The 18,803-nt window shown below is 37.1% G+C and overlaps 1 protein-coding gene across 1 annotated transcript; it reads left to right on the top strand.

The window, feature by feature from the left end:
* The first annotated feature begins 283 nt into the window (after nucleotides 1–283).
* On the top strand, nucleotides 284–766 carry LOC108466133 (uncharacterized). The gene has a single exon (XM_017766494.1). It carries the CDS (start codon nucleotides 284–286, stop codon nucleotides 764–766), a length of 483 nt encoding a protein of 160 aa, XP_017621983.1.
* The last annotated feature ends 18,037 nt before the right edge of the window (nucleotides 767–18,803 follow it).

Here is an 18,803-nt window from a genome sequence, read left to right as displayed (position 1 = left end):
CTTTCAGACCTAAGAAGAAGGCCAGAGTTGATGGGCCGACAGGGTTGGGCCCTTTGTTGCTACTTTTAGGTTGCAGCCTTGTACTGTTTGTGGGAAACACTATCAGGGCAAGTGCTGGGTTTGGATAGGGGCTTGTTTGAGGTACGGATCTATGGAGCATCGTATCAAGGATTGTCCACAGAGGCCCGATCAGATGCAAGCTACTAGTAGGGGTACTGTTCAGCCGTAGAGAGGTTTTCAACAGCTACTAAGAGGCCGTGGTTAGGCCAGAGGTGGGAATGGTATGGGCCATGGTCGTAGAGCACCAAGTAGGGGTGCTAGTTATACTGAGTCAAGACAGTCAGCATTGGTTTATGCTGCACGTCGCCTAGAGGAAGGAGACGCCCCAGATGTTATTACGGGTACGTTCCTTATTCATCATGTACCTTACACTGCATTGATTGAAGTTGGGTCTCTGCACTCTTATATAGCATGCACTATGTCTGAGACTTTGGGTGTGATGTGTGAGAACACTACAAGTGAGGTTACCGTGTTGAGCCCATTAGGGCAATTAGTGAGAGTGAACAAATTGTTTAAGGATGTACCTTTAGAGGTTCAAGGAATGATCTTTTTAGCTGACTTAATGGAACTTCTTTTTGGGGAATTCAACATAATATTGGGCATGGATTGGCTAGTTAAGCATCAGGCAAATTTGGATTATGCTGCAAAGCGGATGATACTGAGAACTGAAAAGGGTGATGAGGTAGCTGTGATTGGAGAGCGCTAGAATTATCTGTCAAATATGATTTCTGCACTTAAGGATGAGAAGATGGTGGTGCGTAAGCGTTGTGAGGCATATTTAGCCTACGTCAGTGCTTCAAGTTCTGAGGTTTTGTATGTGAAAGATATCAGAACAATTAAGGATTTTTTGGATGTCTTTCCCAATGAGTTACCAGGGTTACCTCCTAACCGTGAAGTTGAGTTTGGGATAGAGCTCTTGCCTGGCACGGCTCCAGTGTCTATTTTCCCTTATAGAATGGCACCGAAGGAGCTCGTAGAACTTAAGGCTTAAATTCAAGAGTTATTGGATCGAGGGTTCATCCGCACTAGTGTGTCTCTATGGGGAGCGCCAGTTTTATTTGTAAAGAAGAAAGATGGAACTATAAGAATGTGCATCTACTATCGGCAACTGAATAAATTGACTATCAAGAATAAGTATCCCTTACCAAGGATAGATGATCTATTTGATCAGTGTCGAGGAGCTTCGGTTTTCTCTAAGATTAATTTTTGATCAGGGTACCATCAACTGAGGGTTAAGGAAGCGGATGTTTACAAGACAACATTTAGGACTCGTTATGGTCATTATGAGTTCCTAGTGATGCCGTTTGGACTGACGAATGCACCAGCAACTTTTATGGATTTGATGAACCGAGTGTTCCAGCCCTATCTGAATCCGTTCATAGTGGTGTTTATAGATGACATTCTGGTGTATTCAAGGACTGGGGAGGAGCACGATGCACATCTTTAGGTTGTTCTGCAGATTTTGAGGGAGAAGCAGTTGTATGCTAAATTCAACAAATGTGAATTCTGGCTACATGAGGTAACATTTCTGGGTTACGTGGTATTGGCTGAGGGGATTAGGGTTGATCCTCGAAAAATTGAAGTTGTTCTAGATTGGAAGCAGCCCAAGTCGGTGTCTGAGATTCAAAGTTTTTTGGGTCTGGAAGTGCGTTGAAGGGTTTTCATTGATTGCTACAACTCTGACTATGTTGTTACGTAAAGGGGTACCGTTTAACTGGATTGATAAGCAGCAGGAAAGTTTTGAGAAACTTAAGAAAATTCTGACTGAGGCCCCTGTCTTAATACAGCCAGAATCCAAGAAGGAATTCACTGTCTATAATGATGCATCACATGTTGGCTTGGGTTGTGTGCTAATGCAAGAGGGTAAGGTAGTGGCATATGCATCCCGTCAGCTTAAGACGCATGAAGCGAACTACTCGACACATGACTTGGAGTTGGCTGCAGTGGTATTCGCACTGAAGATTTGGAGGAATTACTTGTACGCTGAGAGGTGTATCATTTACACGGATCACAAGAGCCTCAAGTATCTTCTCACTCAGAAAGAGCTAAACCTTAAGCATCGTAGGTGGATTGAGCAGCTTAAGGACTATGACTATTCAATCGAATACCATCCGGGTAAGGCTAATGTGGTAGCCGACACACTAAGTCGTAGGGCTGTGACTGATCTGAGAGCGATGTTCGGTCGTCTCAGCTTGTTCGATGATTGTAGTTTGTTGGTTGAACTTTAGGTTAAACTGACGTGGATTGATCAGATAAAAGGTAAACAGTTGGAGGATGAGTCACTGGGATCTCGATTTCAGCAGATAGAGAGTGGGGAAACTTCAGATTTTGGACTGAATAGTGAAGGGGTACTCTATTTCTGAGGCAGAATTTGTGTACCTAAGGATACTGAGTTGAGCCAGTCTATATTGTATGAGGCGCATAGTAGCCTCTATGCTATGCAACCAAGTGGAAACAAAATGTACAGAGATCTTCGTGAGGTATATTGGTGGCCAGGGCTTAAGCGTGATGTGACCGACTTTGTGGGTAAATGTCTGACTTACCAGAAGATTAAGGCTGAACACCAGTTACCTTCAGGGTTGCTTCAGCCAGTTAAGTTTTTGATGTGTAAATGGGAAAGAGAAACCATGGACTTCGCTAGTGGGTTACCCCTAACGCCTTCTAAAAAAGACGTGGTATGGGTCATCGTGGATCGATTGACCAACTCTACTCATTTCATATCGGTTTGTACTGATTACTTATTGCAAAAACTGGCTAAGCTATATGTGTCGAAAATTGTGCGACTGCATAGAGTATTGGTCTCTATAATATCTGACAAAGACCCTCGCTTCACATCTCGATTTTGGAAGAAGCTGCATGAGGCACTAGGTACTAGATTGGACTTCAGTATCACGTTCAATCCCCAGACAGATGGTCAGTTAGAGAGGGTGATTCAGATACTAGAGGACATGTTAAGAAGTTGTGTAATAGATTTTTGAGGCAGTTGGGAGGATTACTTGCCGCTGGCAGAGTTTGCGTATAACAATACCTATCAGTCTAGCATACAGATGGCACCTTACGAGGTACTATATGGTTGAAGGTGTCGTACTCCATCGTGTTGGATTGAATTGTGTGAGCAGCATGTTTTGGGCCCTGAATTGATTTCTGATATTGAGGAAAAGGTTAAGCTAATTCGGGATCGACTGAAGCCAGCATCAGATAGACAAAAGTCATATGCAGATCTGAAGTGTAAAGAGACTGAATATTCTATGAGGGACTTAGTCTTTCTTAAGGTCTCGCTATGGAAAAAGGTATTGAGATTTGGCTAGAAGGGTAAGTTAAGCCCTAGGTTCATCGGGCCATACCGTATACTGAAACGTGTGGGACCGGTGGCCTATCAACTTGAGTTACCTCTAGAGTTGGACTGAATTCATGATGTATTTCACATCTCCATGCTGATGCGATATTGCTATGATCCTGAGCACATTGTCTCGACTGAGGACGTTGAGGTTAGGCCAGGTCTGTCATTTGAGGAAGAACCAGTGCAAATCATAGATCGTGATATGAAGGTTCTGAGAACAAAGTCAGTTCCACTGGTTAAGGTATTATGGAGTAATCACAGTTCTGAAGAAGCCACGTGGGAACTCGAGGAGGCAATACGACAACAATACCCTCATCTCTTCTGATCAGCTAAATTTTGAGGCCAAAATTTTCTTTTAGAAGGGTAGAGTTGTAACTGTAACACCCCGTACCCGAGTCCGTTACCGGAGTCGAACACGAGGTGCACACAGACTTAACTTAATTGTTTTCACAGTCCATAAAAATTTTTTCCAGACTAGCTGGTTACTGCATCACTGTCGCCTCAAAAATCATATCTTGAGTTTTAAAGCTCGAAAATCAGTTTTGTAATTTTTCCCTGAAACTAGACTCATATCTCCATCTACATATTTTTTTCTAGAATTTTTGGTCAGGGAAATTAGTACAGTTTATTAGTTAAAGTCTCCCCTAATCCAGGGTTCGACTACACTGACCTTCACGCATTACGAATTGGATATCTCCCTGTACAGGGCTTCAATACTGATACCGTTTGTTTCTATAGAAACTATACTCAGAGAGGAATCTATACATATATGGCATGACTCCTAATTCTCTCTGGTTAATTTACAATGAATTTCCAAAGTTGGAACAGGGGATCCAGAAACCGTTCTGGCCCTGCTTCACGAGAACTTTAATATCTCTTAACATACAACTCATATGACCGTTTCATTTCTTCCACATGAAAGTAGATTAATCAAGGTTCATTTAAATAATTTATTCACTATTTAATACCATTCCTACTATTTTTAGTGATTTTTCACATCCACATCACTGCTGCTGTCAGCGTCTGCCTTTAAGGTAGGCTTTACCTATTTCATGATTTCCATGATTCAATTGGCCCCTTTTTGCGTACATAGCACAAAGTGTGATCATGATTAACCATTCTAATGGCTAATCGTTTCAAAAAAATTCCATACCTCATAATGATCAACATACAAACGATTATAGTACTATGCTAAAAACGTATATAAGCCATTTTCGCATGGCTATCCAAGTTTACACAAAACCGAAAGGTACATGACCTACAACAAAAGGGTAGTCCTATACATGCCATTTCAAAGTTCAACCAAAATTGTACCAAAATGGGGCTTTGATAGTGTGAATGACTTGACTTCGATGATCCCAAATCCGATAGCTAACGAGCAAAATCTATAAAACAGAGAGCCAAAGCAACGGGTAAGCATTTTAATGCTTAGTAAGTCTCAAGTAATGAAATCAGCTTTGACTAAAGTATTACATTTACATAACCAAATGAATCACTTTATTAATCGCATTCTCATAATCATACTTACTTCACATTACCGACCCTTATGTTTATACACAAAAGAACAACTTAGCCAAAGGCGGTAGCTCGTTTATCAACCGGCGAATACTTACTTGTAAGGAATCAACTAATTCAAGCACATACTGAACATACCTCATTGCTGGAATTTTCACAAGTGTATAAACTGAATTTTTTTACAGCAAGATTGCTCATTTCGAATCACGTACCTTGAGTTTAACCGGATTTAACCACAAGCACAATTGCCTTCGGGTCTTAACCCGGATTTGGTAACTTGCACAATTGCCTTCGGGTCTTAGCCCGGATATAATCACTAGCATAAATGGCTTCAGGACTTAGCCCGGGTATCATTCAAATGCTCATGTAGGGTCATGATTTCAATATAATTCAAGTAGGGTCATTACTCGAAGACTTACCTTGGATGTTGTCGAGCGATTTCGACGGCTATTCAATCACTTTTTCCTTTCCCTTATCCAACTGTGGTCCTCTAAGCTCTTGAGCTAATTCACACAAATTTAACTTATTAAAATCTCATTATGATAGCTTATGGCCGAATATGACAAGGAGTTTAAATGGTCATATGGCCATCCTTTAGCTCAAATACACAATGGTCATGCACAATTTTTAAGCACAACAAGCAATTCAATACAATTCATTCAAACATCAAAGTGAAGCTCAAGGTACTTAGCCCTTATACACATTAGACATTAGAGTCACATGTGTACGAAATCACGAGTCGAATTCAACACATTAGTTAGTACCCTCCTTAGCCGAAATTTCCAAGCCAAGAATAGGCATCAATATGCTTGCCTCTAACCGAATGCATGCACACCAACTCCCCTCATGTGGCCGAATATGCATGTCCATGTTGAGGCCAATTATACACTTAATACCACACAAAAACAGCATACATTTTACTAACTAACGCATTACATATTGTAGCTCAATACACATCTCTCATTTACTTCATAACCGAAACATCATCATAAGCAAATATACACCTTGAAATAGTATATATGTCATACCAATACATCATGTGCAAACATATATTCATGTAGGTGCGAGGGTCGAATCTCAAGTTGCTTATATCCAAATATAAACACATATCCAAAGCCCAAATCTTACCTACCATGCAACATGCATGAATCATACTTATGGATATACCATGGCCGAACACACCACAACACCATACCGTTTCAATTTGGTCATGGTTAAACAAAGAACTTAGTATCTCATTCAAAAATGCTAAAAGAAAATCTAAGAGTCCTCAATCCCCCATCACATGTATCATTATCAAGCTTGATATTTAGCATGCAATGGCATTAACACCACATCCACTTTGGCCGAATATCATTCCCATGACATAGCAAAGATTTGAACCATGGGCTAATAAGAACATCAAGCTAGCAACTAAAAACATGCATGAATCTCATGGCACAACCTCAAACATACCTTAATCTTGATGCAAGTATAGCCAAACCTCTTCCTAATCCTCTTCCAAACCAAACATGAAGCAAAAATTCCTTCCTTCCTCTTTAGTATTTGGTCAAGAGAGAATGAAATGGATGAACAAATTTTTTTCTTTTCTTTTCTTCAACTCACGGCAATGGGCATCCATGAGACCATTTTTTTTTTTCTTTTTTTTCCATTTCTTTATTACCCATGCTCATTAATTTATTTTTTTCACCCATGATGCACCAACAAAACATGTCTATGACATGTTTTGCCCATATTTCTTTGTCATGGCCGGCCATCACTTGTAAAAAGAGGGATATTTGACATGCAAGGCCATTGTTTTGCATGCATGCTTTAATTAGTCATCACACATTTCCCTATCCTACTTTCAAAGTTTACTACTAGGTCCTTTTTAGTGAAATTCACATTTATAACTCTAAATTAAAGCATCAAGAATGTCACACATGAGTTAACACATATTATAGGCATCAAAATAAATATCAAATTATTTTTATGCCTCAGTTTTGTGGTCCCGAAACCACATTCCGACTAGGGTCGTTTTAAGGCTGTCACATTAACACCCAAAAATTTTAAATATCTATATTGTGCATTGTTGCATATAATTTCATGTGTGCTTTAGTGGTTGGGTGTCTTAAGGAGTGTTGGAGAAGTTCTGAGTTCAAGATGTGGCTTGAACAAAAATTTTGTTTTACTTGGTTGAACCTTGGTTCTGGGCTGTAAGCCTCTTAAATAAATATGACTAAAGTATGTCGTAAAATACCTACTGCTCTAAGGGTTAAGGACGTGTGGAGAGTGCTTGGAGAGTTGGGGTTCAAGGCTTGATAATGCAAGAGGAACATTTTATTTTACTGTTAACACTAGGGAGGTGTTGTTGATTGAGTGAAATTGAATACTTATGTAGTGGGGGAAGTTGAGGCCGAATTCAATTCAAGGTGGGTGTTTTGAGAGAATTTCTCCTGGTTAGACATATGGTTAGGTGGGAGATAGTTGGGTGATCTTAGGAGCATTAAGGGGAGAAAAATTAGGAATGTGAAGAAAGGGATAAAGGTGTGCCGAGTGGGGACTTTCATTGCTTACAATTTTCGGTTGAATTGGCATTTTTTTTGTTGTTTCTTGTCTCTATAGAGCTTTTGATTTTGCTAATTTTATTTGGGGTATTCTCTTCTCTTCTTATTTTTGGTGGAGGTTACGACAAATTGTGATTTTGTTCTCTTGTTCGGAAGCTGAATGGAGGTTCTCGGGTACCTCTTGGATTGCGGTTTATTTTTTCTTAGCCGGTTACCATTGCCTTCATATCTCTCAAGCTCTTTCAGGTTAGCCTAGTGTGACTGATTCTGTTCTTTTCTCTTCTTCCTCTCCTATTTAGCCGAATACCATCCTTTCACTTACCCTCTTTGTTCCTACTTTTCCTTTTTGCTTCTTCTCTATTGATCTTCATGTAAGTGCTGCTATTTAGATTTTCATGTGCATCCTCTCCTTTTTCTGCCGTGTCTATAGTCCTTATCTAACATCTTCTGTTCCGGTTGATTGTTTCTAGAAGGGTGATTGCGATAGTTCTGCCTTTGTGTAGCAACAATCTCTTAGGATAGTGGACCGATTACTTCCCTCCCTTAGTCGGCTTTACTGTTTCAGTAGGTGGTAGTTCGCTTGATTCTATTTATGTGCGTATACTGTATTAGTGATTAAAGTTTGGTTGGGATGCAGGAATTCTCCAAAGGAGTTCTTATTCGATTTTGTGAATCGATTTAAGGGTGGAATCTCCGTTGGCTCGGCAAAGGCAAGTATGGGTGAAAGTTTTAGAGTTATGTACAATGAGTTGTTAACTTTATGGTCATTGGTTAATGGAGTTTTTATGGATTGAATGTAGGTTTGGGCTCGTGGGCTAGTCATACATCTTCGTCTAAGGTGTGTAATCACACTGTAAAACTGCTAAGCGGCAAAAGCCGAAAAGCATGTTAATACACGCTACACGAGCGTGCACTCGCTCGTATGGTGAGTCAAATTCACAAACACGTGCGTTTGATAGTAGAGGCCACCATGACCGATCTCATGAGCTTAGGCCGTTTTGGGCCGCGTTTGGCCGAAATGGGTTGTGTGGGCCCATGAGCTCGTGATTCCTGCACGGGTAAACCACATTGTGGTGTGAAGATAATTGGGCCGGCTGTGTAGTTTACATGGCCAAGGCCATTAATTGGGTTTATTGGGCCACACGAATGTGTGGGCCCACATGGGCTGTATTATGGGTTTGGGCCCATTTTCACAGTTTAATTGTTAAGGTTGCACGGGTTGCACGAGACGACTGTGGACCTACTGTTGGGTCGGTATATACATCTGGACCCTAATTTATGTTATGACTTTTATACCTCTACGAGGTAAATGACGGAAATACCATTATGTGATATATGAATGTCTGAGCATGCCATCTTATTTATATATGTACATTTATATTATGTTGCATTGCATGGGGTGAGACATATGATATTGGTGGAAGTGTACTGAAAGGCTATAAGCCTATTACTGGCAGCGGTGCTGTAAATACTATTAGTACCACAACCGATACTACTTTCTGGAGTGTAGCGATAGGTGGGTCGATTTTATCCCTACATTGAGTGTAGGGTTGGACGGAGTGGAGTGTATAGGATGCATCGGTCGGATCTTTTATGCATTTTGGATACCATACTGAAATGGGCTAAGGCCCACGCTGATATTGTCACTGTATTGGGCTAAGGTCACCTTTTCTGCCTATCTGTGCATGTAACAGTCCGGTTTTGACCCTAGTCAAAATAGTGGTTTCGGGACCACAAATCTGAGTCAGATAAATGTTTTAGTATTATTTTCAATGCTTAAAATATTTGAATTAGCATGTGTGAAAGTTTTTTCTAAAATTTTATCGTTTTTGTGTTTAATTTTGAAAAAGGACTTAATTGCATAGAATGTAAAAGCTGTGTGCTAGATTTAAAAGTGTTTATTTGACTTGGCTTTATAATTGTGAGGTCCTTATGTGGTTATTTGACTATTGGAAGTTTGAATGGACATAAAAGGGCATGTGTTAGGTGAATGAATAATTTTATAACAAAGGGCAAAATAGTCATTTAGTTAATATGTTATTATTAATAAAACAAAAACAAGAAAACATGTTAATTTATGTGTTCATCCACCGAAATTGAAATGAAAATAAAAGAGAAAAATCTCACTTAGGGTTCGGCACTTTGAATTGGTAAATTAGGTATGTGTATTGCTCGGTTTTTTATTATTTCTATGTTTTTATAATCGTTGCCTCGTGTATTATCGAACCCATGCCTGAATTTCTGATTTTGTTGGTGATTTTGAAATGTGCCATAGATGAATTCATGAGCTTTGTGATGTTATATGATGAAATATGAAAGCCTAATGTTGGGTATACATGTTTTGTCTTTGGAGTTTGGATGAAATTGAGTAGTTTGGATGATACTTCTGTGATTGCTTTGATAGAATCTGGATCAACACATTCATATATATGCATGAATTTAGTGAGCAGTAAGACTTTGCCTGTAGAGTCTACTGAATTTGTAATTAGAGTTTCGTACCCCCTAGGCAGATATGTTTGGTTGATAAAGTCTGCAAGAATTGTCCGTTAATGTTTCGAGACACATGTTTTTCGGCTAATTTGATGTTGTTACCTTTTAATGAATTTTGTAACACCCCCGTACCCAAGACCGTCGCCGGAGTCGAGCACGAGGTGTCAACGGACTTAATTCATTAATTAAACAGCTCAAACAATTTATTTTAGAATTTCCAGACAAGCTGGCTAACTGCATCACATTCACTAAAAAATTCATATCTTGAGTTACAAAACTCGAAATCCAATTTTGTAAATTTTTCCTGAAACTAGACTCATATATCTACTTAATAATTTTTTTTATAGAAGTTTTGGTATGACCAATTAGTACAGTTTATTAGTTAAATTCTCCCCTATTTTAGGGTTTGGGTACTCTGACCCCTGTGTATTACGAATCAGATATCTCCCTGTACAGAGTTTCAATGACTATTTAATTTGTTTCGAATAAAACTAGACTCAATAAGGATTTCATAAATATAAGGTTCAACTCCTAATTATTTTTTTTAAAATTTATGGTGAATTTTTAAATTTAGAATAGGGGATTCAGAGATCGCTCTGACCCTGTTCCACCAAAACTTAAATATATCATAGAATATAACTCATTTACCTGTTTCATTTCTTCCATATGAAAATAGACTCTTCAGGATTTGATTCCATAACTTATTCATCATTTAATTCAATTTATACTATTTTTAGTGATTTTTAAAATTCACATCACTGCTGCTGTCTGATTCTGTTTTGTGGCAAATTTTACCTTTCCAAGGATTTTCATGGTTTAGTTAAGACATAAAGCATACATGTTATCATATATAAACTTGATTAGCCGTTACAATAGCTAATCATTCTCAAACATTTCCATTCCATCCATGGGCCATATCGTAAGATTATACACACAAAATGATTGGAATGCTATACATGCCATATTTCCAAAAATTACAAGTCATTATACCGCGATTGTCCAGTGATAGTGTGAGCGTGCCTCCGACCGTCCCGATCTCCAAATTGACTTATCAAAACTACAAAGAATGAAAAGGAGGGAGTAAGAATAGATGCTTAGTAAGTCCACATGCAAATAACAAATAACTTAACAAAGCAATTTTACCAACCAACATTAGCATAATATCACCAAAACATATATCACATTTCTATTCATCATTCATCATCTTACCATATTATTGTTGTCGTATCAAGTCTCAACCCGAGGGTTAAGTATATGCCTGTCCAAAGTGCCCATTCCACAACACTTACCAATACGTCACTTGCATCTTGAGTATTCTTCCATTTCACTAGAATTTTACCCGTTGAACACATTGGAATATAACTCGGATACATGGAAAGTTTGCACATGAGTGTCACATATGTAGCCAAGCTACCATGTAACTCGCCCATAACCGAACTCGGACTCAACTCAACGAGCTCGAGCGTTCGTATCCATAAGTGAACTCGGACTCAACTCAACGAGTTCGAATGCCTAGTTACATTTCACGAACTCGGACTCAACTCAACGAGTTCGGACATTCGCATCCATAAGTGAACTCAGACTCAACTCAACAAGTTCGGATGCCCAAATATCCGGATCTATTCCTAAGGTTCAACGGGACTTTTCTCGTTCATACTCTTTTACCATTCTCCTTGGAATACCAATGACGATACTTCGATAGTCTTTCACATTTTTCACATAATTCACAAAATTTTTTCATGCTGTCCAACAATGACCACAAAACATAGAATTGCATGATAACAATCATAATATCGTATAAATAGCATTAAATGATTTAAAATAATGGTTATATTACAATATTTACATATGAACTTACCTCGATACAAAATGAGAATAGTCGAACCTATTCCTCGTAAACTTTATTTTTCCCCCGATCTCAACTCGAATCTCTTTTCTCTTGATCTATAATACCAAATTAATTTATTTAATACACACATTCATCAAAACAGCCCCTAGTACGAACTTTGGCAAAATTATCATTTTGCCCCTAAACTTTCACATATTTACACTTTTGCCCCAAGACCTCATCCTATTTTCTTATGTTTTATGACATGCTGATCATTTTTCCCTTCTATAGCATTATCAAATTCAAACTCTAACATGTACTTATGAATATTAGGTATTTTTACCGATTATGCCATTTTACTCGTTTTTACGAAAAACCACTTAGCAAAAGTTGTTTAACACAATCTCAAACTTCATATTCTACCATAAAACATCAAAATTCATACATATCATTCATGGGTAAAATTTTAAATATAAACCCTAACTCAAAATATTGGTAGAAATAGGTAAACCGAGCTACGAGGATTTCAAAAATGTAAAGAACATTAAAAACGGGCATAGAAAGCACTTACAATCAAGGCTTAAAAGTGTTGAAACCCTAGCTATGGTGGACAGCAAAATTCAACAGCAACTTATGGAGAAGATGATCATTTTTGTGTTATTTTTCCCATTTTTATTTCATTTAATATTCAAATGACCAAAATGCCCTTCCTTACTAAACTTTCAAAAATTCCATCCATGTCCAATTTTTGTCCATAAACTTAGAAATTGGTCAAATTTCTATTTAAGTTCTCCTAGTTAATATTTCAAAGCAATTTCATACTAGAAATTTCTAGAATGCAAGTTTTGCAACTTATTCAATTTAGTCCCTAACTTCAAATTAAGCATTTTATGCATATAATTTCTTCACGAAAATTTCACACAATCATGCAATCATATCATAGACCTCAAAATAATCATAAAATAATTATTTCTATCTCAAATTTTGTGGTCCCGAAACCACTATTTCGATTAGGCCCTAATTCGGGTTATCACAAATTTGATATAATTTTGGGTATGGATTGGTTAACTTTGCATGATGCTGTTGTGAACTGCAAATGAAAAACTATTGATTTGAGATGCAAGAATGATGGAATAGTAAGAATTGAATCTAGTGATTTGAATGGATTGCCTACTGTGATATCTTCGATGAAAGCTTTGAGTATTGTGAGAAAAAGTTGTAAAGCCTATTTTGCTTATGTGATTGAATCGAGAGTGTTAGAAAAGAAAGTTGAATCAGTGCCTGTTGTGTGTGAGTTCCCTGATGTGTTTCCTGAAATACTACTCCGATTTCGATAGCTCCGTATAGAATGGCTCCGTCTGAATTAAAATAATTAAAGTCTGAGTTGCAAGAGTTGACCAAGAGAGGATTTGCTAGACCAAGATTTTCACCTTGGGGTGCTCCTGTTTTATTTGTGAAAAAGAAAGACGGTACGTTGAGAATATGTATAGATTATCGTCAGTTGAACAAAGTGACTATTAAAAATAAGTATCCCCTGCCCTGAATTTATGGTTTGTTTGATCAGTTGAAAGGAGCTGCTGTGTTTTCAAAAATAAATTTAAGATCAGGTTATTATCAGTTACAAGCGAAAGACTCAGACATTCCAAAAACTGCTTTCCGAACGAGGTACAGCCACTATGAATTCTTAGCTATGCCTTTCGGATTGAGTAACGCACCTACTATCTTTATGGATTTGATGAATAGAATCTTCAGACCGTATCTAGATCAATTTGCTGTTGTATTCATTGATGACATATTGATTTATTCACATGATGAATTCGAACATGTTGAGCATTTGAGATTAGTGCTACAGATTCTGTGAGATAAGTAATTGTAAGCAAAGTTCAGTAAATGTGAATTAAGGTTACGAGAAGTTGGTTTTCTGGGTCATATTGTATCAGCATCTGGTATTCGAGTTGATCCGAACAAAATTTCAGCTATTTTGGATTAGAAACCTCTGAGGAGCATCTCTGAAGTTTGCAATTTTCTGGGACTTACCGGTTATTATAGAAGATTCGTAAAAGGTTTTTCAATGATTTTGACTCCGTTAACAAAACTGCTTCAGAAAGATGTGAAACTTGTGTGGTCTGAAAAATGTTAGAACATTTTTGATCAGTTGAAAATTTTGTTGACTGAAGCTCCGGTATTGGTACAACCCGAATTGGGTAAAGAATTTGTGATCTACAGTGATGCTTCATTGATCGGACTAGGATGTGTTGATGCAAGAAGGAAAATTCATTGCTTATGCTTCGAGATAGTTAAAGCCATACGAAAAGAACTATGCGACACACGATCTTGAGTTAGTCGCGATTGTGTTTGCTCTAAAAATTTGGCATCACTATCTATTTGGAGAGAAATGTCATGTATATTCTGATCATAAGAGTTTGAAATATCTGATGACTCAGAAAGATTTGAATCTGCACCAGAGAAGATGTTTAGAACTGATAAAAGACTACGAACTTATGATTGATTATCATCCAGGTAAAGAAAATGTTGTAGCAGATGCTTTAAGTCAGAAATCATTATTTGCTCTACGTGTGATGAATGTTCATTTGGTTTTGTCCGATGATGGTTCAGTTTTAGTTGAATTGTAAGACCTTTGTTCTTACAGTAGATTATTGAAGCTTAGAAGATTGATAATGAGGTTTTAACTAAACGAGCTCAGTGTGATGTAGAGTCTGATTTAGAATTCAGAGTTGATAAAGATGATTGTTTGAGATTCTGAGATAGAATTTGTGTCCCGAGAAATCTAGAGTTAATTCAGATGATTTTGAATGAAGCTTACAACAGTAGATTATCTATTCATCCGGGTAGTACGGAAATGTATAATGATATGAAACAACTTTGTTGGTGGCAAGGTATGAAACGAGACATTTCTGACTTTGTTTCAAAATGTTTAGTTTGTCAGCAAATAAAAGCTGAATATCAGATGCCTTCTGGGTTGCTTCAACCGATCATGATACCTGAGAGGAAGTGGGATAGAGTCATAATGGATTTTGTATCTGGTCTACCGTTGACACCGAGCAAGAAAGATGCAATCTGGGTTATTGTGGAGAGATTAACTAAATCAGCTCACTTTGTTCTGGTTCTTACAGATTATTTGCTTTACAAGCTTGCTGAGTTATATGTTCCTCAGATTGTGAGATTACACGATGTGCCTATTTTTATTGTTTCGGATAGAGATCTGAGATTTACATCGCGATTTTGGAAGAAACTGCAAGATACACTAGGTACTGAATTACATTTTAGCACTGCTTTCCATCCGTAAACAGATGGTCAGTCTGAACGGATTATTCAGATACTTGAGGATATGTTGAGATGTTGCATTCTTGAGTTTGAAGGTACGTGGGAACATTATTTACCTTTGATTGAATTCGCTTATAATAATAGTTTTCAGTCGAGCATTAAGATGGCACCATACGAAGCTTTATATGGTCACAAATGTCGTACACCTTTGCATTGGACCCTAGCTCAGCCAAAATAAGATTCACGGGATTGATTTGATAAAAGAAACCGAACAGAAAGTAAAAGTGATCCGAGATAGTTTGAAAGTAGCTTCCGATTGTTAGAAATCTTATGTGAATTTGAAAAGAAAAGACATTGAGTTTGAGATCGGTGACAAAGTGTTTTTGAAGGTAACTCCATGGAAAAAAGTGTTTCGCTTTGGTAGAAAAGGTAAATTGAGTCCAAGGTTCATCGGGCCGTATGAGATTACTGAACGTATCGAGCCTGTAGCATATAGATTGTTATTACCACCAGAGCTAGAAAAGATTCATAATGTGTTTCAAGTATCGATGCTTCGATGATATAGATCTGATCCTTCGTATTTGATTCCTTCGTTTGAAATTGAAATTCAGTCTGATATGACTTATGAAGAAAAGTCAATCCGTATTTTAGCTTATGAGGTTAAAAAATTGCAAAATAAGGAAATTCCATTAGTAAAAGTGATGTGGCATCGACACGGTATTGAAGAGGCCATGTGGGATCCTAAAGATGCTATGAGACAGCAATATCCTAACCTATTTAACGGTAAGATTTTCGGGGACAAAAATCCCTAAGGGGGGAGAATTGTAACAGTTCAGTTTTGACCCTAGTCGGAATAGTGTTTTGGGACCCTAAATCCGAGTCAGATAAATGTTTTAATATTATTTTTCATGCTTAAAATATGTGAATTAGCATGTGTGAAAGTTTTGTTTGAAAATTTAATCGTTTGTGTGTTTAATTTTGAAAAAGGACTTAATTGCATAGAATGTAAAAGCTGTGTGCTAGATGTTAAAAGTGCCTATTTGACTTGGCTTTATAATTATGAGGTCCTTATGTGGTTATTTGACTAATGGAAGTTTGAATGGACATAAAAGGGCATGTGTTAGGTGAATGAATAATTTTATAACAAAGGGCAAAATGGTCATTTAATTAATATGTATTATTAATAAAACAAAAAACACGAAAACATGTTAATTTATGTGTTCATCCACCAAAATTGAAAAGAAAATAAAAGAGAAAAATCTCACTTAGGGTTCGGCACTTTGAATTGGTGAATGAGGTATGTGTTTTACTTGGTTTTTGATTATTTCTATGTTTTTGTAATCGTTGCTTCGTGTATTATCGAACCCATGCCTCAATTTCTGATTTTTTTTGGTGATTTTGAAATGTGTCATGGATGAATTCATGAGTTTTGTGATGTTATATGATGAAATATGAAAGCTTGATGTTAGATTTACATGTTTTATCTTTGGAGTTTGGATGGATTTGGGTAATTTGGGCTAAATTGTAAAAATGACATTTTGAGGGACTAAAATGTGAAATAAATGAAATGTATGGACTTGTATGAGAGCTATGAAAATTCAGCTAAGCTAGTGTATAAGCAAACTTTGTGTATTTTGTGATTTTGTGAATTAGGGACTAAAGTGTCAAAATGTGAAAATATGAGGGTTAAATTGTGAAATACCCTAAATGAATGTTTATGGATTGGTTTGAATTATTTGGTGAATAAAAGGGTTAATTTTGAATACATATAGATCAAGAAAAGAGGAATTCAGATTTAGACTTAGGGAAGTCGAAGATTATAGAGTAAATTGTCTAAGTCGACAATTCTGAGTACGAGGTAAGTTCGTACATAAAACATGATGTTATAAGTATATTTTTCTGTTTTGATTATACATAGATTGTAGATATATTTGGTTTGGATGAATACGATGATAAATCAATGGTATTTGGCACTAAATGTGCGATTTAAATTAGCTTCGGCTATATGAGGCACTAAGTGTGCGGAATTATTATAGCTTTGACTAATCTTTAAAGCACTAAGTGTGCGGATGTTTAAAGCATTGGTAATCTTCGGAAAGCCTTAAATATTCAAACAAGTGGTGGGAATAAAAATGAATGAATTCGGTATGTATGATACCGATGTGGTAGATGGTATTATTCTTATAACGTTCATTAATTTGGTAAGAACATATGGATGGTGTTAGCTTAAAACTTATAGATGAATTGAGAAGTTACATGTACTTATGTGTTGATGTTTTATATTCTATATACTGTTGCTGATTTTTGGTACAAGCTTACTAAGCTTTTAAAAGCTTACTCTGTGTATGTTTGCATTGTTTTATAGATATTGAAGCAACTGTGAGCTCGGTGATCATCGAGGATCGTCACTACACTATCAAATCTCATTTTGGTACCTTTTGAAAATGTATATAGTAAAGTATGGCATGTATAGGCTAGAAGTACTTTGAATAGGTTTTGTACTGTTTATATTTAGCCATGTGATATGGTTTGGTATGGTTGTGGATATGTTATGGTTTTGGTAAAGGATATGTGATGAAATATGGTATATTTGATATGTTTGAGTTGGATAAAAGAAATGGTAAATGATGTTATGTTTTGACAAGTTTTAGCATTGAATTGAATGATGTATAGAAATAAATGTTTTGACAAGCTTTTGACTTATGTTTGATATAGATTGGTAAAGCTTATGAGTATGTATTTGATTGGAAATGATATGTCATGAATGGTTTAGGTTTTGGTTGTGAATTGGTCAAATAATATTGTGCAAATATGCTTGGTTTGGTGTTTGTTGGTTGACCCAAATTAGGGTAGCAAATTGGCTATTCAAATGGCCTATTTTTGTCCACACGGGTAGAGACACAGGCGTGCATCTCAGTTGTGTGTGACACACGACTATGTAGCACGGTCGTGTGTCCCCTGTGGTACCATACAATTGTAAGTCAGGCTCAAGCACGGCTAAGGCACACGGGCGTGTGGCTAGCCATGTGGCCAAAGTCAGTTTCAACCACGGCCAAAGCACACGGGCGTGTCTTGTGGCCGTGTGAACAAGTCAGTATGTATGCCCTATTTTGACACGGTCTAGACACACGGGCGTGTCTAAAGCCGTGTGAGGCACATGGCCTATTCACACGGGCGTGTGACCTGTACTTGTTTGAGAAATGTTTAAATTTTAGAGAAATTTTGTATGTGTTAGGTTGAGTCCCAGCCCCTTTCTAATACATATTTAAGGTCTCGATGACCTATATAAGGGACTCTATATTGTTGATTGATCTTTAATGCTTCGATGTTTATGAAATGAATGTTACAGTTTTGATTTTTTTTTGGTAATGCCTTTAATCCTAGTTCGGAAACGGATATGGGTTAGGGGTCTTACAGTATAGGTAATCCTTAGGCGGGTAGGTGCTGTGAGGGGCTCGGAGATGGCCACACCACTGTTTATGTTTCGTTTTTCCTTTTTGGTAAAAATAGTTTTATTTAGGTAAATTTTATGTAATAAGGCTGTTTTTAGTTTTGTTTTTATTTGGGGATTTATTTAAATTGACTTATATCTGTTAGTAGTAGGATACGGGTTTCTCAAAATGTAAATGATTTTTAGCTACCAAGCTACACAACTCATTTTAAAAGCTTCTAAAACGAACAATGTTTTTAAAACGTAATAACAATTTAGTATAGGCCATGTTTTGCTAATCAAACCTGT

The sequence above is a fragment of the Gossypium arboreum genome, chromosome 8 (genome assembly GCF_025698485.1).
Source record: "Gossypium arboreum isolate Shixiya-1 chromosome 8, ASM2569848v2, whole genome shotgun sequence".
NCBI lineage: Eukaryota > Viridiplantae > Streptophyta > Magnoliopsida > Malvales > Malvaceae > Gossypium > Gossypium arboreum.
Note: the sequence above shows the minus strand (reverse complement) of the source record. Positions and strands in the feature narration are given on the sequence as shown.

Bases quoted from the DNA above. Each gene is read 5' to 3' on its own strand.
- LOC108466133 (XM_017766494.1), top strand. From the start codon at position 284: ATGGGCCATGGTCGTAGAGCACCAAGTAGGGGTGCTAGTTATACTGAG.